This window comes from Pyxicephalus adspersus, chromosome 5 (genome assembly GCF_032062135.1).
Source record: "Pyxicephalus adspersus chromosome 5, UCB_Pads_2.0, whole genome shotgun sequence".
Lineage (NCBI taxonomy): Eukaryota > Metazoa > Chordata > Amphibia > Anura > Pyxicephalidae > Pyxicephalus > Pyxicephalus adspersus.
This window is the reverse complement of record NC_092862.1, coordinates 94,254,415-94,277,008: the sequence shown is the minus strand read 5'-3', so window position 1 is coordinate 94,277,008 and position 22,594 is coordinate 94,254,415. Positions and strand designations below refer to the sequence as shown.

The following is a 22,594-nucleotide window of genomic DNA, read 5'->3' as shown; positions in this document are numbered from 1 at the left end:
TAATCACAGATCAAAGCAATTCCACAGAGAGTTTAAAAGCCAAAGAAACTTAGTATGGTGGATGTGATACTCTCTCTCTACTTCATTCCTCTGCTATCTAACTGATCTGTAACTCATACAGCCTATACAAGTTTATCCTGTACACACACTAAGAGCAGTTTTACACTGCAGATTTACTATGCAGATTTGTAATAAAAGCATGGCCCTTCCAAGTCACAAATGCTGCAGAAAAAAGTAGATCACAAAAGAGATTTCATTTATGATTTCTGTCCCTCAATACAGATTTTAAAAAATGTTTATTGACTTTGAAGCCATATGCTAAAATTCCTTTTGAAAAACAAAAAAAAAACAGTACAGAGAAGTACAAATTCAATTAAAAGTGAGGGATCTATATGATAAAGACCCAAAGCTGTTAAATTGTGTGTGCAATAGAAAAGTATAGCACAAAAAAAAACATCCAAAACAAATATTACCTTTCCTTGATAAGATTTGTGGGTTATGTGGGGTAGTATGCTTTGTGCATCATCAGTATTTACACTTCTTTAGTGCCTGAAACTCAATTCATTATATAATAAATATATTTATGTACCTAAAAATTTGACCCTAAGTATTACAATATTAGTTGTAAGCCATTGGAAGGGAAATGCTAATCAATAACTTCAGTAAAAGGTCAGGCCACCAACCCCCGATGGATATAAATAATCATTAAAAAAGAGAGAAGGAAAAGAAAGCCAAGGTGTTTCATTTGCGGCAAATGTATTGAAAGAAAGAATATCAAGTTGTGCATATAGCTACAGTTTCCACAAATTGTGTCATTGGTCCTCTCCACTACACAATATGTGGACTGGGGGGGGACAGGGGGGATGAAATAATTAACTAGACAATGAGTTCCTACTGAAGTTATAACAATTAGATGTCTCATGGCCTGACATGTTTCACTTCTCAGGGCTTCCTCAGGGGACTTGATGGAGAGTGTTTGTTCAGTGGTCAGGGTGTGTGCTAGTCATGGTGAAAAAGATGTTTCAAAAAGAGAGGGTGCACCAGTAGTGACACCACGTTGTGTCTGAATAAACTGGAGATGGTGAGAATGGATTGCAGCATTTAGCAGAGGTGCTGTGCAGGTGAGTATCAGAGAAAAAAAGTATTTATTTTTTTCTTTTTGATGAAACGTGTTGGGACACGAGATATCTAATTGTTATACCTTCAGTGGAAACTCATTGTCTAGGTAATGGTCCCGAACCACCGACCCCCCCCCACCCCCCACCCCCCGGTGGGGAGGGCCAATGACACTTTGATTTGTGGAAACTGTAGCTATATGCACAACTTGCAATTATTTATTTCAATACATTTGCCGCAATTGAAACACCCTGGCTTTCTTTTCTTTCTCTCTTTTTTAATAATTATTAGTTGAAAGATGGCAATAAACTCTACAAGCTGCTTTTTTACATGTTTTGGATTTTATACCAGAGCCCTTAATATGTATGTACTTTTTCCCCAATCCAGGACCTCACTCTCATCTATACATAAAGCCTACAGAGCCTAATATTACTATTCTTTCACAATGCCCATAACAAGGTAATGTCTCTCAAAGCAGGTATGCAGTATATGATGGTGACCTATAGCAAAATCATTATAATAATAATAATAATAATAATCCAGACAAGTAAAAATCTTTTAGATAAATCAGGACATTAATTGTAATTTGAGTTATATGTAATCATCTGCAACTGGAATCCAAAGATCTTATCACAGGGTACCCAAATGTTTGTTCCTGAAGCCTGTTCTGCTTAATGTGCTCAATTTTCTTTCTCAAATTTCTAATGACATTCAAATTTATCAAGCATTGGTGAATATAATTGAGGGTTGTAAAAAGGACGTTTAGGAATAGCTCTATTGTATCACAAGAAGGGGTTCGTTCCTATTTTACCAGATTACCAACAAAAGGGGTGGAGTACAGCATTTATGGAGGCAGGCTTCCCCTTGCTGTTTCAGGGTTAGACTTTGAAATTTTCCTAGAGTGTATCTTTAAATCAGCAATCCCTCTATTGAGACGTCTATTACTTTAAATCAATAAGTAGTAATACAGCATAATTGCTTTAATAACTAGGCTTTTGCACTGTTTAAACAATTTATTTTCCTCTTAGATATTTGCTAAAAGCTATTTCAGCCATATGCAGATTGCAGAAATTCTGTATTGATATGCAGCTACATGGCTTGCTGTGCCTACATTGGTACTCATGTCTCAAAGGTAATATTTTACTCAAAAGGCCGTTTACCATTTTAGTTAGGAACTACAAAGGAATAAAAACTAGTTTTAATACTAAAAAAACTGTAAATTCATTCATCCAGATTTTCAAAAACTACCAGAGCCCTGCTGCAGTAAACAACCTTAGAAATGAATTTGAAATGTTCACACTATATGATTTCTGGATAACATTTTTAATAATCTAAATATACATAGAACAACATTGTTTGCTGCATAGTATAGACATTATAAAATCAATGACAGTTAGTAAATAAAATGCAAAACAAACAGTATTTAGTGAACACAAGATAAAATAACATTCACAGGAAGACATGATCAAATAGGAATTAAAGGTATTGTTGTGTACTCATTTCATTAATGAAATGACAAATAAATACTGAGGCTGTTAAGGGTACACACTTCAGTGTCTCTAGGTCTATTAAGACACTCCAATAGCTTGAAGAATCTGGCCTATTCAAATAGAGGGCATTTTGTGTGAGAAAGCTAAACTCAGGAAGCAATTAATTTGTCAAACAGCCTTTGGGAATCTCACACCTGCAGTGTTCTTATAAATTCATACTACTGAAAGCTTTACTGTGTTTCCTGTCTGATAACAGCAAGACTGATGAAATGTAGAACAACCTACTACTATGTCAGTGGGTAGACCTCTATGTACATAGACTAATACCCATTTTTTATTAATCTGCATACACACACACACACTGAGTAATGCCAGTTAAGCTATCATAATATTTTCTGTGATTTACAAGTACAGCCACACAATAATACACAAAATTTACAGCCATTGCCAAATAATTGATCATAAAAAAAATCCGCTATTTTGCTTCTTTCTGTTTATTTTGTCTAGTAAGGTCAGGTTATCTGAACAAAAATGTAATATATTATTATGGGCAGAAAATGGAAACATTAATCCAGAGACCAACCAACTTTATCCAACAAGTAAAAGTAATCTTTTTGGTAAAGATTCCCTTGAAAAGATCACTGTTCCCTCCAATTATTTTTTTGGCTTGCATGAATTTCATGCAGTTCTAAATGTTATTTGTGATTTGTTGTTCCTTCTAAACAGCTTTTGTACTGTTTACAACTGGCTTTACGTGGTTTACAATGGTTTAGTTTCATTGCCCTGTAATAAAACACAGCACTGTTGCACTCTCTGCTAAATATGATTGCATCAAACAAGATTTGTGTAATTCCAGGGAGCTAAATAAAACCTTGTAGGTAGATCAAAAACTCAATAATATATAATTAGCAGTATTCTGGAAATGTACAAAATTGCTGGTGGAAGTCGGTGTTTATTTAGTCTTCTGACTATATCCCAAAGGCCAACCCTTGAAGGAGGAATATCTCTTTTGCTTAAGAAATGCAAGTCTTTATACAAGACAATTTCCCACTGCTGTAAAATTACAGTCTTAAATAATATTCCATGTACTCATAAACACTACAAAAAACACTTACATTTAAAAAGTGTAGACAGTATTAGGGTATAACTCCGGGCAAATAACTATAAACACAGTTAGAATTAATCTTTACTTACATTCTGATCCTTTCAAAGCATTATATACTAGCTGCAAATGAGAAAAGTATTTCTGGTAAGTGAGGTAAGTAACACCAGAACCAAGCCAAAGGTTGGCACTTAGTAGTATGATAAACATTGAACTTACTTAGTAGTGTAAAAAAAAATACTAAAAATTGCTGACATACATGGATCTTTTAATATAATGCTGACTTAAGCTTTTACTAATTTTAGGCACTTTTGTTGGTTCCACAAGGGACCCGAATTGTATTATCTGGCTGCCTCCTAATATTAGATGTGAATGTACCCTTAGCAGTTTCATTTCAAATTACTGTAAATACTGCATGGAAATTTCTAAACAGCCGCTCGGGTTTTGTAATCAGGCAGATGAAGGAGAAGGTCTTCCTGAGACCAGAGCCAGGTTGTCATTGATTAGAACAAACAGTGCTACATATCAAGGCTAAATGCTTTAAACTGAGCCTCAAAGTTATAATACTGAAGGACCTTTTCACAAGTCACTTTACTGCTATTAGACGAATCCACATTTACATCGTTTTCCCCATCCAGGTCTCTGCTTCTTTATCTGTATTCTTTCAAATCCTGAAATTGCTTGGATAAGAGTGAGGTATTTTTTTTTCTTTTGCATTTCTAAGAGCAGTCTGAACTTTCAGTGGAATTGAAGAGGCTTTGTGTCAAGTACAGCTAAATCCAGCCTTTCCGTATCAAACCACTGCGAGAAAATTACTGCGAGGATGATAAGGCTGTGAGATATAATAAAAAGTGACTCTACTCAATTTACACTGCAATATTGGTATGACTGAATATTTCTCATTCAGGTGACTGATAAAATCGCTAAACTGTATTGCAGATAAATAGAGGAGGCTTCTGTCAAGAATAAACACCATTAATCATGAAGTCTCAGGCACAGAGTGGATGTGCTTAGTATCACTACACAGCTTCAGGAAAACACTATGTAACCTGAATTTTCCTTTTCCTGAACCTCAACACCTCAGATATTTTTTTTAGGCCTTCAAGAAGATCTGAATGGCTGGATTGCAGACAGATAACCTCCTAATAGCTTATCTCCACCAACTAGAGAGAGGCCCAAAGAAACAGAAATACTATATATGTACTTGTATAAAGCAATAAAATCAACTAGGTGGTCACATAAAAATTGATCAACATGAATGATGGATGACTCTATTTGTCCAAGTTCAACCATTAACCACCCACACTTAACTAGATGATGTCCTATAAAACAAAGAAAGTCCCCAATATCAGAATGAAGTTGTAATCTAACATAAAAGTGGTGCATTTAAAAGACCAAATACCTGTAGACCAAACAATAGCCCTGATTTATTAAAGCTCTCCAAGGCTGGGGAGGATACACTTTCATCAGTCAACCTGGGTTGTGCTTAGTGCAGTTTAGAAACTCATGTTTTCTAAAAGCTGGGGATTGGGTTTATTTAGCTCATTTGTCTGTTTTTGTTTATGCTTTTGTTAGTATATACACGATTCCTAATTGCTTTCATACAAACAATAAAACATATTACATTAAAATGTATTTTATCTACAATTAGGTTTATTTATTTGGGTAGAATGAACTGCAAGTGCTGTAGCTCACAAGTGTAGCTCACTTTAGAGCTTTATTAAATACATTTGAAATGTGAAACAATGTGAAGTTGTTTCTAGAAGTGTTCTTGAGGAACTGCATGTGCATTTCAGTGAGGGCGAATTCATGATTTACTTTACATAAAAAAAGACCTAAAAAAAAATAAGTGCTAAGCAAGGGATGAATCAGGATAAGCTGTTAACAATCCATGTGTCATGTCAGCGCTGGGCTGGTCTTCAGTTTAATTAACTCAAGAAACCCAGTACAAATGATACAAAGTACATATAAAGCAGTAAAAATGACGCATGAACAGAAAAGGAGGGACTGGTGCCCAAAAGAATGTAATTCATGTATGTGTTGGTAAGAAGGGCAGGCTGCATTGAAAAGGTCAGGGATCCCAAATTAAAAAGAAAATGCAATAAACATATTGTAATTGCAAACAAAAACATGCCAAGCAACTGCCTTTTATATGCTACCCTAGACAATCTGAGAACATGGGCAAATCACTAAAAAGGATATTGTTCATGCAAAAAATGATTATATGCCTTCCTGTATACTGCAAATAACCACATGTAATGCATGAACATTAACTGGTAATACATATGAGAACGATTGCTGTTCCAGCATGATTTAAGCTGCAGAAAATATTTTATCAGAGTGATCAAAAGAGAACACTTGGGGCCCTGTTTGGATGGGTACCCTATTTGCATCTGACAATTTACACACATTGATAGAGAAACATATTTAAAAGCATATTAGCTTGGCCCAAGGTTTAACAAACTTTATCTATTTAAAATAGCACAGACACACTACACAAGGGTTTTCTGAATGCTGTATCTCTATATTCTAAGTCAGAGGAATTGTATTGTGACAACACTCTACATCGATTTCTAAAATACAGCAAAATCTATTGTACATGTTTTTGACAAGCCATGTGAATGAGCTATTTTGTTTTTATTTATTTAAATAGCACTAAACTTGCAGAAAATGTGCTTAATTTTCAAAAGATTGCAAAAAGCATGCAACACATAAAAGGGACAGAAAAAATTGTGAGAATTCTTATTTAATATAATGGTATATCGTTTACAAGTAATTCAGTATAAACATAGGAATACATTTGTGGTGACTCAACACATGCTATCAAATCTATGATTTTGCCTGTGAAGGATCAGGAAGTGAGGTGTAGGGCTCAGCTGCGTTTTTGATGAGAGGTAGCTTTGTGCTGGAGAGAAACTATGTTACAGTTCAGTGCTTCATCAACCAATGCAACAGGTTTGACAGCAGTCTATAGAAGCAGCTTGCTTCAGGTTCACTGCTTGTGAATACTAGAGTTCATACCTAATACTGCTGACTGAAGCACAAAGAACACAGAAGTTTTGTCCAAGGAGCTCAAAGTAAGCCCCCAAATGCACACTGTATGGAGAGCCTGCATTCCTTCACTCTTATGATTAATTAGGTATTTCAGAAACAGGTCAGCACTGGTATAAGGGAATTAAAGATAAATTTATTTGCATGTATGCAAATAGTTTTTTTCAAGATTGTTCATCAGTTCTCAAAGTCCAGCAAATCAGGATTAGCATAGTGAAAGGGCATTTATGATTCCTTGACTACTGGATGAATCATTTTTCAGATTAATCCGCACCTGTTTGCAGACTACGGCCAAGGTGGCAACAATGCAACACTGTGCCTGAATTCAGAGCAGAATTGCCACTCTCAAGCTTGCTGTGCCTGCTTGCACACTGCTTCTTATTCAGAAGATGTTGCTGGGCTTGAAGATACCAGCACTGTCACTGCCATTACTGCTTGTACTGATTGCCAGTCAGCACCTGACCACCTCTTGTCCTGCTCGTTGTTTTTTGGATGCAAATGGAACTGAAATATCTTTGGCTGCTGTCACTTACTGCACTTCAGTTTCATTTCACAAAGTTAACATACCAGGATAAGGATCCTTGTATTTATAAAGTGACAATTATTTTACGTTTAATGAACTTTTATTGGATTCTTATCCTTGTGTAAAGCTTTGTAAATAAACCTTTGATGGGAAGTGAAGAGTTCTCAGAAAGATTTCAAAAGATAACAGCTTGGAGAAAATTCTTGTTTACTTGGTTCTTCTTATTTTAATTTAAATGACAAGATTTTGCTTTTAAATTTGGTATCTCAAATTGTAGATCGCTTTTGTCAGATTCAGTTATGCCAATAAAAAAGATTTTAATAAAATGAAATCGAAAAGTCTGTTGATGACATTTCTAACTAGGGGACTTCTTTGCCGACTAATTTACCATAAGGAAAAAAAAAAAAAAATTTCCTGTGTTATAGAAGCTACTGATTTAAGATGTAATAGAGGCTATTGGGTATATAATTGCTGACAATCAACTAATCTTGTTTACTACATTCTGGTCTGGTAAATATACCATTGACAGTGTTTGTTTGTTTTTTTAAATATTTGCAAAAAAAAACACAAAAAGTTCTGAAAGTCGGTGAGATTGTACTGTGCATTGTGTCTGCGATGCACTAAAATATCAGAATGCCTACCCTACGTTTTAAAGATTAGTAGTAGGGATTCTGTAGGCCAAACCTAAAGCAAGAAGTCTCAGTGACATTGATACTGATAGTGAAAACAGGGGAAACCGGCATCCTGTAGCTCCCTGTAAAGCAGGGGTCGGCAAACTTTTTTGACTACTAGGCCATTTCAGGAGGTCAAGAAGACACACTAGGCCAGAAGAAACAAGGTGTCCAAGGAAAGGTTTTTTCAAACCATGACTGCACGGTGTGGTCTCTGTACGTGTGTGCGTGTTTGGCATCGAAATGCCCCTTGAGATTCCACCGCTTGGTGTCGTTGCACAATAAACACAGGGCTTTGTTGCCGTGTTGGACAGAGAATAATTCGTCAGTCCATTCGGGGTTGAAGACACAACGTTAGAGGTCAACCTTCTGGAGACTGGTAGCAGCTGCGCGTTGCTTCTGCTCTTTAGGAACAGTAATTGAGGTTACTGTGCGGTAACTCGATGATATCGCGGGAAGTCGCGATATTGCGTTATTTCAATTAGGCCGGATCCAACAATAAATACCTAGGGGGCATTAGGCCGTATCCGGCCTAGAGGCCGGAGTTTGCCTACTTCTGCTGTAAAGCACTTAAACACTAAAGCAGTTCCAGCGCTGCATAACATACAGGCACTTCAGCACAATACATGTGGGAAAAGTGAACATGCAAGCAAAATGAGAGGTCTGCCCTTTCAACTGTCCAATCAGTAGGCTGGGGGGAGTGTTCTTCACCCAGGCTAAACTGCCTTTGTTGTGAATGTCAGGAGCTCTGCTGGGTTGTCTGGCAAATGCTTTAAGCAGTTAAATAGATTTCTATATATTTATTGCAACTGTTTATCTTTCTGCTTGCTTTGACTTCAGTTTTATTGTTCATTGCAACTGTGTCAAAGAAATACATGTAATCATTTCCCAAATAAGATGCATGAAAAGTTACATAGGCAATATTTTTGTCTTATATGTTACATTTTTTGCATCAGCTCTCATTATTAGCTGTAATTGAAATGATGTGAATATTGAAATGCTACTGTAGGAAAACAAAGGCAGGTTAATTTGTGACTTCCCTAAATATTTAGAAGCAAATGAGTTGTCATCCAGATAATATGGAGCATATTTCATGTTATGAGATTTTAATTTAATCTGCTCTTTTGTGATGAAGTCTTAATATGTACTTGCTGGTCCAAGAGCACTGCTAGAGCGGTGTGCAAGGAAAATGTAATCACAGGAAACAAATGAGGAACTGCCATCTCTCAGAACTCTCAACTCCTACTTTTTTTTCTTTGCAAGTATGCAAACTAGGAAAAAATTAAATAGCTAGTGAAGTGAAAACATGAAACATGAACAAAACTAGATTTCTATGTGTCAATTTAGTATTGTTATCAGCAAATACATAGGAAAATACAGTGAAACGTATGTTTTTCCTAAGTGTATTCTGAGGATGTAAGCACTTAATATGAATGTTGAAGCAAAACATTTTCGGAGGCAAACTAGTCATCAGGCTATTGTCAAGTTAACTCATGCATACTAATACTGCTAAATTTCATAGGCTTCAATGAACCTCAATGACCTGTAGTCATGAAAGGGTAAAGAACAAATGGCACTAAAAGCACTACTAAAGTAAAACAAAAAAAAAATATTGCAACCAGGCAGGTCCCTTACTACAGATGGGACAGGCAACGTCCCTTCTTCAATAAAATAAGATTACCTGCCTTACTGCAATAAAAAAAAAAACACACCATATTTTACTGTCCCTTGTGGGTTCAGGAATCTTCAAACAGGTAGGTACGTTTTATTGCGGAAAAGACATCACCTGTTTCATCTGCAATAAACTGCACTTCTTTCCCCCGTTTATTTCTACTTAAAATGTTAAACAGTTTGTATGATCAGCATATTTCCTGTACTCACTTATCTTCTATTCTCTGCCATCCCTATGCAATTTTTATTTTAATGTTTTGTTTTTTTTTGTCCAAACAATATTGTACTTGTAATTAGGTTTGATTAAAATCTATCCTTGTGATCTACTACAAGTACTTGACGTACCATCCCCTTGGTAAACAGTGATATTATGATTGTTTTCGTCATTATCTCCTATTAAATATACCAAAAGTGACACAAAAAGTAGTCTCCATTTTCATATCATGTTTACGAGAAAAAAACAAAAAACCCTTGCCTGATGTTTTTTCCATCAACATTCTGCATATGATTATTTTTAACAGATTCTGATCACTTTGAAATTCATAACACATTTATGGAACATAATATGGCCAGCTTTACTTTGCTGCAGCATATAAATGTTAATAGTCTAACGCCAAAACTATGACCGAATGAATATATATATATATATATATATATATATTTTATTTTATTTTTCAAGGCTTTAGGCACCTAACTAAAGGGTGGTGAAGATGTACAACCAACTTCACATACAAATACAAGAACCATAAATTCTGAATGCTGAACACAGTGGAAGTAGTATACATTATTTTTCCCCTTTGACACTGATTTATTGTATTCTTTCTGGCAAATGTTCTCTGCAATTACAGCTTGTTAATGGCTAGACTAGAGCAAACATCATTATATGTGTACTTCAATGTGTAGTTAGGATAGTTAGTATCAATTATTTCTACTCACAGAGGAGAACTTGTTTAACAGAGAATCTAATTTATCATCGTCCTGCATACTACCATTGTAGGAAAATGCTCCTGCTATAAAACACTGTATGGTCAAGAAAAGCGACATTTAAACACTTCCTACCTTAGCCAAGTAATTTTACACTTAGGTAATCTGTAAGAAAATTGTCAAAGTCATATACACTTCAAATACCACAAAATGGCAAAGCATTGAGTACTGTGGTGAAAGGTAGGTGGGGCTTTATGTGGACATGGCAAAACAAGTATAAAGTGTAGATCCACCACTGGCACTAAAACCTACAAAATCTTAATATAAGCTTCTGTAAATGCCCTCTAAATCCTCAAAAGATAACAGATAACAAGTTATAGATGTAAGCTTCTACCATTCACAGAAGTTCACCATTCCTCTCATTTCCTGGTTTTTTATCTTAGCTGAGGGTGTCAGAGTTAGGCACGATATTGCCTTATTGTGTTATCTGTCTGCAGGGTATCTTTTTGTCACACCTCACAGAAAAATGATAGGCATGTATGAAATACCTTTCTGAATTGAAATCCCAAACACAGTTGCTAGCCAGAGTTTTCCTCTGCCAGACTACAGTGAAGTAAAGTGAAATCAGCTACCTTGATATGTTGTTTGGCAGGGACGCTGGGATGACAAAGGAAGCTAAAAAAAATCTTTAGGCAGCGAGACATTACAAATACAATTTTTATTCATTTATTTATAAAGCACCTACAGATGACACACTGCTTTACAAAGTCATATGTCATATCATTAACTGTCCCTGTGTGAATTTGGCTTTTTTGCCTACAGTTCTAGATGCAGGTTCCAAATTTTTGGATTTTATGGTTTTTATGATTTGTGAATTATCTAGCAGGTTAAATATATCAATTGGTTGTCTATATCTAATGAAAACCAGAAACATAATTTCACATTAATTTTTTCATACATTTTTATAATTCAAATTATTGGAAATAAAGCAATAAAACGTGATATAAGGGTTAGCCTGAATTGGCTGAATTTGCATATTCAGTTTTTTATTGAAATACAGATTGTGGACTAAATTACCAGGATTGTCATCAATTATTTCTTGTTTCAATGCAAATTTGTATTTGAAAGATATACTTACACGTGCAGTGGGGGGATAGGGGAAGGCTCATAATGATATCGGCCTTCATGATGCCTTGCGTCAATTGGCACTGGAGGGTGGAAGGCTGGAAATAGGTGAGGTGGAGCTAAAAAAGGAAAAATAAATATGTTGTAAGTTATGAGCACACAAAAAAATTAAGGACCTGTACAATATTTTTTGTGTCATACACTACATGAAACATAAAAGATGTTTATTCACATTTTATTAAGTTGCCATGTATATTATTTCATAGATCATATATGAACGTATAAAAATCCCAAGCTAAATACAGACAAATTTTATTTTTGTGATTGCCTTTTCAGTTTTAGATAAGGTTTTAAGATTTAGCTTTCCAAGCTGTGAAGTTCTGCATTATTATCACAGTGATACATGCATTTTCCCTTGAAGAATGATACCTAAAAACTTTTTTATAATCAGGAGAACAATTAATTTCTCCTATGCCATTTAATTTTAATCTACCTGGACCCTAAACACAGATTCAAAAAACTTGGGGTAAATATAAGATCCCATTGGCATGCTATAAAACCGAGGCATGTTTCTAATGGCAACACGTTTTACTCCTGGCTTAATACACACATGCAAAACTTTTGCTACTTCCTGGAATGTTGAACACTCTATAGGAAGACATGCTAATAGTAGACACACAACAACCACTTTACAATAACATTGATGATACTAGATTAAAGGGAACACAACAAACAAAGTGTGTACTAAAGTAGTACTAATGTTCAAAAAATATATATACACATAGTGTTGTGTTGAAAAAGCTCTATTAAGCTGGTTACATTAGTTGCATTTATTTGATGGGTACAGGGGTCTCTTAATTGCTTTCTATCAACCTAATCATAAAATTTAAGAAAGCAACATCGAGGTAGCACAGATCATTTCCTGTACCATACTGATCTGATTTTTTTCCAAACACAACTAAAGCCACACAAGAGACCAGTCAGGTAAGAGTTTAATATAGAAAATGCTGGTATTGCCAAAATCACTCAACAGCCAGCCTTAAAGTAAGTTTTGAAATTGAAACCAAGCTGCTTATCCTCCTTAGCAGAGGAAAGACATAATTGTTAGTTTTTCTTGACACAATATTATCTGAACATCCAACAACACTTCCCATGGATAGTGGTTCTGTTGTGTTTGACACATTAGGTATCTGTATAGTAAATCACTGCAAAAACAGTAAGTCATTCATAAGAAACTGTCTCAAGCTAAGGAACTATTACGACTCTGCATCTGATACAATTATACATCTCATGGTTTATTATTTACACATGAATAGAACAGCTGGTACTCGTCATATCTCAAATACATGTGAAAAATGTTACTGTATGTGATCAATCTCCTGACGTTACCCCTTGACAGAACATCACATGACAGGCTCTCCGAAGTCAAGCTAAAACTGCTGAAGCAGAGTAATATGCCTGTGGACCCAGCTCCCTCCAATTTATCATACAATTTCCTGACTGATGTTCCAAAAACCAGCTGCTAAGCACTGTATAATGTACCGTACAGCAAGCAAACTAATAGCAAGCCACTTTTAATCCAAGGCTTAACTTTTCACTTTACCCTGGGAAAAAATGCTAGCAGAAGCTGTTGCTTTGTTCAGGTATAAACTATAAAAAAACACATAAACAAATATCAAATAACAAAAAATAGTCATGTCTTTATTTACAATTTAAAGTTGTTTGTTGCACAGAAAAAATGGCCATGTTGTGATCCAGAGCAGTATTTCAAGCAGTACCCACTATAAGCTAAGGCCCTTTCTATACGGTTACATGTTGAACACGATTTCTACTCCTATGGGCCAAAAAGTGGGACTCTGTTTTGGTTTCTCAACACATTTCACAGCCGATCAATGTGCTGCTTCTTCAGGGGATTTAGGATACAAGTACAAGTTGATAGTGTTAGCACTTACAACTGAACGACTCTCCTGGTGGATTTGTTCATCTGATGATCTGTTGTATTCTAGAAAGTGCATTGGTGAACCATTGGACGCTTAAGGACCCATGCACTTATTCTTTACTACCAATTGTGTTTGTCTCTATCCCATGTCCTACCACATCTGTCTGTACAGTCGTCTGCAAACAATAATATTTACTGCATCTATGCAATCATAAGCTATTCTGTCATTCGTAGAGATTGTCCCTTTATTGTGTATCGTTCATTTCAAACCACTTTTGTCTAAGGTCTCTGTATACCTTAATAGATTAAAGAGTGCAGCTAAATAAATCGGTTTATGTTACAGGTAAATGTATGGGTCAGATATGTGGTTCAACCCCCAGACTGTCAGTATAGCAGACAGAATATCAGCCTTTTCACCAGGAGATGAGCAACAGCAGCATATACATTGCTCTCAGCATAGGTTTTCCAACATGTGATTCTATAATAATTAATGAGTTAACGATGTTCCATCAATTTCTATCTTCCTCACACAACTTTCATCTTGCCAGCTGCACCTCAAACTCCCTCCATTCTTTCAGAACAAATTCCTTAGTTCATATACTTAATCCCCTATCTGACAGGACATTAAGCAGATCCTATCCTCGGCATTCTTTAACTCTTTTCTATCATATTTTACTTGTAAGAGTTCTACTTAAAAGGTAAATCATCATCAAGTGAAAATACTTAGCATTAGACATCTATGAAAGGTTTAACAAAGAGAATCTGTCACAAAGCAAAACACTTATAAATTTACTCCTCTGTAAAATCTGTGGTTCCTGACATTGCATGTTTGTTCCAGGGCAATAGAAACTGGCACCTTCACTGTCCTACAACCTGTATGTCTTGTGAATGAGGTAATAGCCTATACAGCTAAACAGCCTAAACACAAAGGTATTTTTATTCATGACATATCCCATTTCAGCCATTTCCTTTTGTTAGGCTTCTTTTCGTTCAGCAGACTAATGATGGTAAACTCATTCAGTCAGTTATGTTTGACCCTGAGAAAGAATTAACCCAGGCACTTTGCTTTAATTTAGGCCTAGAACATCCGTTCCATAAGAGATACAATATAAACAGCTTCCTTGCAGATCCCTCAGAAGGTAAACTAGGGCCAACTTTCTTTCTTTAACTTCACACAGCACATATGCTGAGTTTATTTGAATGACTTCAATGTTTAAACGAGTCACTATTTAAATACGCTCAGCGACATATTTCAAACAAACAGCTTAGTATCATTAGTAAAGGCAAACTGCATGCAGCAGAATACAAGCTCTTGAGAAGAGCAGGCAGAGGGCAAAGCCTTTGTCTTATGTAAACACTCACACTCTTCAGCATCACATGCTGAACATGTTAAAGCTTTCTTCAAAGCTTTGTTTGCTCACACTTCGCTTACTCAAATGTGTGACATAATGATATTCTTCAGAGGTTATCATCCACAGATGTCAGTTGTAGTTATATCCAAATCCTGGCTATATATATATAATAAAACATTTAGGGCTGCAGGAACACTGTAGCATCATCAGTAACGGAAACCCTTTTTATGGAGTAGGAAGAGAAAGTTTATAATATTCTACTGAAAGTTGCTGCACTATATTGTATACATTTGCATTGCCTATATATATTGGGTCCTAAAAGATATAAGGTATATGCAAATATTTGAATGTAGAAATAATAATTTACAAAAATAAAAACACCTATTTAATTTAACTTCTGACCATAAACCTTACCACTAAACTCTACCACTACCCCTCTCAGCAAGCTTTCAGCAGGTAGCAAATTTTCTGCTGTAGCGTAGAATTCTGTGTTTTAGGAGCACTGAAAAATAAACATCTAAATGAAAATGCTGTTCTACTTTTTCATGTTCAATGACTGGGACTCATACTCTCTAAAGAGGGGAAGAACAGGAAGTGTGTGTTGTTGAATTAGTCACAAGGTAAAGGAAGGAAAAAAGCGTCAAATGCAGCCATGACATCTTTGTTTTTTTAGGTTAAATATGTGATAATATGCAATATTAGTACAAAGTTAATACTTTATGTGTCTTTAGAATAATGGCTGCTGGTGCATTTATTTTCCACAGGGATATGGGGGACTGCAGATTCCATTTCTCTGTACTCCAATGCTACATTGGTTATGCGACAAATGTTGATCTGTTTGCTCTAAACATATTTGCTGATGACGATCTACTCAATGCAAAGGGAACACAAGAAACGGAAGCCCGTGGCGCCTTCTATCTGAAATATGAATGAAGTTTGAGGTGAGAATCCACACAATCTGCATTCCTTTGCAAGATTTATGACATCTGTAAACCTTTAGCTCTTTGAAAGTTCCTTTACTGCCTGTAGTACTATCCTGACTAATATGTGGTTCATTATGGCATATCCATAGTTTGTGGACATAGATCAAGTGCTAAACCTAGGCTTACAATTGATATAAAAAGATTTATATTGCCTTTATACAGCTAAAGCATTTGAGGGGCCTGTCAGGGCACCTTCGAAAAGTTATGTGGGTCACATATGACAAAGGTATGTGGAATGTGCTTTTTAAAGGTCAGAACTAAGAACCACATCAAACAAATTTTTACTCTTATTGCAGAAATAAATGCACATGGTCTTTACTGGTTGATTTAAGTATAAACAAAAGGAGTAAAACTTTGCTTGTTAAATATCAGAATCAGCTTAACAAAAGATATATTAGCACCTTTTGAAAGCAGACATGTCAATTCTTGAAATATTTAACCTGATTTACTGAAATAAAATTCACAAGAAAAAATAGAAATCGCTATGGAGGCTATACAGGGATTTGAATGTTGGTGCACACAGCAAACACCCTACCTGACCTGGTAAAGCCTTAATGCTTGTTCAATGCATACAACCTTGACCCCCTTGCAGACCACATTGAAAATACTGTTTTGTAGGCCATATGCATCAATGTTGCATTAATGGGAACCCTAAAATAAAATGGTTGAGTAATATAGCTGTATAATACTAAAAATTGTAACTGAACAGGGAGGGGGGCTTCAATTTTATATACTTTATTTCCCTGGTCTTCTGTGTGACATTATGATCCTTCTAGCTAAATCAAGAAACAATAATTATCTTAAATTTCACACTGAACAGGAGCATCTGCTTGTGGGAAATGGGTTACTTTTTGTTCCCCAAGTATCTCACCAAAAGGATAATGACCTTTATGCCCTTAAATGCAGAAGATGCAGGAAAGATGTATCTTTTAACTTTTCCATACAAGTACATTATGATGCAGCAATTTTTATCCCAAATGTTTGTGTTGAGCTTCTGCCTACAGAACTGTTTTGATATCTTTATTTTTTATATCTGAATATTTTCCATATATTAGAAGTTATATAGTATATGAAGACTGATGAATTAAGAAGAGATTGCTGGAACACAAGCATCTGAAGTGCTAAAATGGAAAGTTACAGAGCACAGGCAAGCTTTCTTTTTAAATTCCCATCACTTAATAGCATTTTTATCCATATAAACATGAAAATAAAAAAATATAAAATGTGATAAGCAACATTATCACTCCCAATAGTACTTACTACTTACTAAGTATAAATATCTTATGCATCACAGAATGAAGCAGCATCTACTCTGCTCTCAGAATGTAAGAATGGGTATTTTTGATTTAAAAAAAAAACATGAACTTACAAGTTGTGTGTACAATTGTGCATGTATGCTGCCTGTGGTCACAGCATGCATATTTGCATACACACTATATAACCCACTAAAAAAACATGTTCTACCAACTCTGCATGTTTTTATAGTCACTTTTAAGCAATATCAGTACACACTTCATGACATATTGTTCCTATGTGAAAAGCGAATAAAAACTGATTAACCCATGCAAGACAGCCAGCCCAACCAATATTAGAAAAATCCAATCATGTTGCAGGTATGCTACCACTGAGCAGGAATATGATTATATGCTGGAGTGGGTGAGTTAGGAGTTGTTTTAATTGAAAACATCTCAAATTCAAATATACTTTGGTAAATTATACCCAGTATCAGTTAAACAGGTTGATCTCTAGTCATTTCTGCATTAAATATCTACACCCAAAAGCAAACTTTTAATTTATTGCAGCTTCCCAGTCCATCAAGAAATATATGGATGTGTGTGCTTTCTTTTGTGCTCATAGGACGTGACAAAGGTGATTGCATTTTGGCACAATCAACAGTAATATTCCATATCTCCTGAAAATGTTCCTATTCTGAAAAGGAATGCAGCCACCACATCTAGGAAATCCTTTGGGGCAATGCTTTACATAGTTCTGGTCTATGTATTAGCCTATGCAATGCCTTTAACATTCTACTGCAACTATAACACATTTACATGTGGTACTATCACTAGCAAAAGTCTGCTGAACCTGCCTTCTCTCTAAATTTTATCTTAGTGATGATGAAAGAGCTAGAAATAGGCAATAGATAAAATCCACACTTTTGTGACAACCAGTATTCATTCACATGCTCTACATAATTTATAAAGTAATTCATAAAGACTGAACAAAATATATGTTAATGCAAATAATGGATGTATGTAAGACTGTTCTTTGGTAAAACAGCAAAGGAATTATCCCTTTGGTGTGAATTTCTGTCCTTTTCTGATAATTCTTTTATCTCGGGTCCCTTTATAAACTGCAATGCAAAACTCTTCAGGATCTATTTCTCCAGCTGGCATTTTCACAGTAGCAGTGAGTATTGAACCTTTAATGTACCAGTTTGAAGAGGAAAGCTTCACTCTGTCAAGTTCTTGGGATGAATATGGAAGCGCAGTATTCTGTCTCAGCAAGTTACTGACACTAGCTCCAGCCTAGTGCCCATCCCTTTGATACATGCACAGGTTTATTCATACTTTCAGCTGCAAAAAGAATAGTTACAGCATGCAAAAGGAACTGAATTCACAAACAAGGATCGGTCTTATTATGGTATAAGAGTTTTGACTTGTTTGAATTGCTTGGGGTCTGGTTTTGCAAGAGAATGGAAGAAATGATGCTTCTGGTTTGAAGCTGCCAGGTTACATTAGCAGTCTATGATCTCATAGCTCATGCATGTTCATTTACAGTCAAGCTTAAATTTATACAATGAACATTCATCTGGAATGGCAGAGGGGCTTTTTGCAAGATCAAAAAAAATTTTCACAGCAAAGACACCTAAACATTTACCTATTTCACACAAAAGCAAGAATTGATTGTGGGTTTTGGTTATGCTTTATTTAAAAAAAAACATAACTAATTCCTACAAAAACTTGTTCTATGGTGACTGTAATTTGAAGATGTTTGTGATAACTACTGCTGAAAATAGATGGTTATCAGGTGGCTTGTGGGGAGACATAAACTTCACACTTGTCCAGCAAGTCAGTGTTCATTTTAAAAAGAATAAAGCCAAACTTCAGTGAAAACTTTGTCTTTTTGTTCTTTTTGTACAAGCAGTGGAGCAGAGTAATATATGCTTAACTAGGGATTTTCACCAACAAGTCAAACATGCATGTTTTAATGGATCAGCTAAGGAAAAAATAGTCCCTAAAAAAGAATTTGAAATTTAGACAAACATAAATGATTACAACACAGCAGCCACCAAATTAACTCTGGGAAAGGGGTGTCTGTACCACTTATAAGCATGTAAATGGGTGATAAATATATAAGTGATATGTACACCTTTACTGTATGAAATATAAACTCAAAGAAAACTGGTAGTGTGTCAAAATAAATGAAATGCATACCAGGAAATAAAAACAGGTACTCACAGGTGCAAGAATATAATTTTATTGATGCTCAAGCACCTGGTGATCCCAAAAAGCTAGTGCACTCGGTCATGCAAATCACAATTTTGGTACAGGAACCTGGAGGTAAAAGGCCAGATCTGAAGTCAAATTTTGCAAAAAGAATGTGTGGCAGAATTCACTTCCACCAGGACACACCTGCAATATGTATTGCAGAGACAACACCAATACTTTAAAGGGTAAAGATAATTTCAAGGAACACTGACTAAACCCTTCCTCCCAAGTATTTCTGACCTCTTCTATCCTGTAAATCTCTCACCTTACTCAATAATCAGTGTCTATTATTTATCATATATTGGTGGAAGTAAGAAGTTCCATATGGATAAGATTTATTTTATATAATATATATATATATATACATATATATATATATATATATATATATATATATATATATAAAGTTTTCAAAACTCTACCTTTTCACCTTTATATAGTATATTTTTATATGTTTGTAATCCGGATATAAAACAGCAATAAATGTAAAATGGTAATTTTTTTTTATGCATACATTAAAGTTAAAATATTTTTTATGCAAAAACTGTGCCTGGACGTTAGAAAAAAAAGTAAAAGCAAGTTGATTTTTAACATTGAATCCCATGGCAATTAGGCCAGGGAACACTTATCAAGGCAATTTTAAATCAAAATAGTTTGTAGCAGCTAATTACACAGCCAAGGCCATATGCTGAAGGCATTTACAGTTCTGCTGCTGTGATTAAAAATATCAGCTATTACATCTGCAGAGAAATGTATAAAGTGGGCTCTTTACAAATTGTTATGAAGCAATTTGCGCACAGTTAGTCCTTTGTTTAATCGAGAGATCTGCCCAAACCCTTGATTGTGCTCTTATTTCCCTACGGCAGGAAATGAAGGTTATTTCATTATGACTTCTGGGACCAACAATCTATCTAATATGTTGCTGAATTATGAGTATAACATAGGAACAAAGCTCCACTTCCAGCATACAGGATCTAGCTTCAGCTGGGACAGGTTTACTTAAACGTTTACGGGAACAAATACTTTAGGAGATATATTTACAGCCTTTAGTCACATGGAGAAATGGCTATTTAAACACATCACAAGGTACAGAAACAAGGTTTGTTGTTTAATATATTCAGAAACATTTATTTATATATATATATATATATAGATAGATTGAGGCATATATGAATATTACTGTCAGGGCAAATATTTATTATTTGTTACAGAACATACTGACTAGGTTCTGGGTACTTTGTGTGAGAGGAAACTTCCTAGTATGCACTCTAAATGCTCACATGCTTTTAAAACTCCATTTTTTTTTTTAATTTTTAATTAAGAAGATTAACTAATATTTATATAGTGCTAACAAATTATGTAGCTATTATGACAAAGTCCTCCCAATCTAATGCCCCTACCATAGCTATTTGTCATTACCACAGTCTAAGGTCAATTTTAGGGGAATCCAGTTAACCTAACCTAAGATTCTAGCTTTTCTCCTGCGGCTGCCTATGGAGAATGAATGGGGTGGCTGTGTGTGGTTCAAGTGCCAAGCTTCTGCATCACAACTAACACCAACACATAATTTTTGATATGTAAAAAAATTCACGTTTCATATAGATTGATATAAATCACATATTACTGCAGCTCTATAATTATCGATACATTACTAAATGTGTTTTTAAATGCAAGCATGGTAAGCACTTGAATTTGACCGGGTATCAGCCTCCTCCAATACATTAGGGTTGGCTTGGTATAGGAAGCAGCAGCACAAGGAGCCAATCAGCTCCTCTGCTGACATGAAGTTTGCTGATTGGAGGGGAGAAAAGAGTGACAAGGAGACGTGTTCATCACTGTGCTGCTTCTCCCTTTCACTGTCCAGTTACGGACTGGGACCCTGGAGGACCTGAGCTCAATTGACATGGGTTAAATTGTGCTGGCTATTAGAAATATCTAGACTAAGGTTGATTATTTAAATATAATTTTTTTACTTTATCCTATACTTGGCTACTCATTTTTTTTTTATTATTATCTGGAGTTTCACATTAGGCTACCATTGCCTGGCTTCAACATGCCAGGTAACACTTGCCCTGACAGTTTCCCTTTAATTCACATCTTTCTCCAGGATGCTGCCTTTTTTCTTGAGGAAAAATTGATCTGGGAACTCTTTGAAGTGGACGTTTCTGTGTTTTGTTTGATGTGCTGAATGTACAGCATCAGACATATTAGTAATAGACTTTACTGCAAAGGCTCTTCAAATATTCAGATACATCCTTTTAAATGTTTTAGTATTTAACAGAAAAGGGCACAAATGAATGTAACAAAATATATATAAATATATATATATATATATATATATATATATATATATATATATATACTAATAATCTTCATATAACACCTTTAATTTGCAGATTTGTATTCTGTAATGTGGATTTGATTGGACTACAAAAAGTTATAGAAAATTTTACTGGACAGTAATGTATGTAATAAAACTTGAACCTCTGAATATGGGTACTCATGTCTATCAAATTTATATAATGATTGCTTCTGCGATAATATTTTTGTAGTGGACCTAAAATGAGAGGAACAGGCAGTCTGGCACCAATATTTTCTGAGTCCCTGAAACAAGCATGCAGATCAGGAAAGTCAAAAAGCTCTATTTAAAAAGCAGGAAATCTGGCATTCCCTCAAACATTCCCTCGTGGGATTCTTTCAGGTCCATGTGTTTTAATAGCAGTAACTGATTCCTACGAGGGAATGTTTGAGGGAATGTACGATTCACTCTTTTATAAATAGAGCGCAAATAGTATTTAGATCTTGTGATCTGCATTCTTATTAAAAGTAAGAGTTTCTAAAAACATTTAATCTTTAAGATGAGCATAACAGACAACTATAATTTTCTAAAGAACGAGTCAGCAAAAGCAGCATTCAATTGAAGTTTTAATTAAAAAGAAAAAATACTATTAAAATGTATATTTACAAACAAAAAAAAAAGTTTTTTTTTCTGTTAACCACCTGGGCGTTACACTGATGTCTAGATTTCTGTTCCAAAAGCGTTAAACTGTTTTTCATGAAATTTTTTTTTTTTTAAATTGTAGACCTGTAACTTACAGAAATATGTCCGAACAGGGTTCTAGTAAATATCATGAATATAAAAAATGTTTGAAACAC

At 35.1% G+C, this 22,594-nt stretch overlaps 1 protein-coding gene across 2 annotated transcripts in view; it reads right to left on the bottom strand.

The window, feature by feature from the left end:
* The window catches only part of GLI3 (GLI family zinc finger 3), a 124,801-nt gene that overhangs the window by 51,831 nt on the left and 50,376 nt on the right, over positions 1-22,594 (bottom strand). For both annotated transcript variants that reach the window (XM_072412167.1, XM_072412166.1), the window contains exon 4: positions 11,687-11,792. In XM_072412167.1, the coding sequence (XP_072268268.1) occupies positions 11,687-11,792 (106 nt within the window). The remainder of the gene's footprint in view (positions 1-11,686; positions 11,793-22,594) is intronic.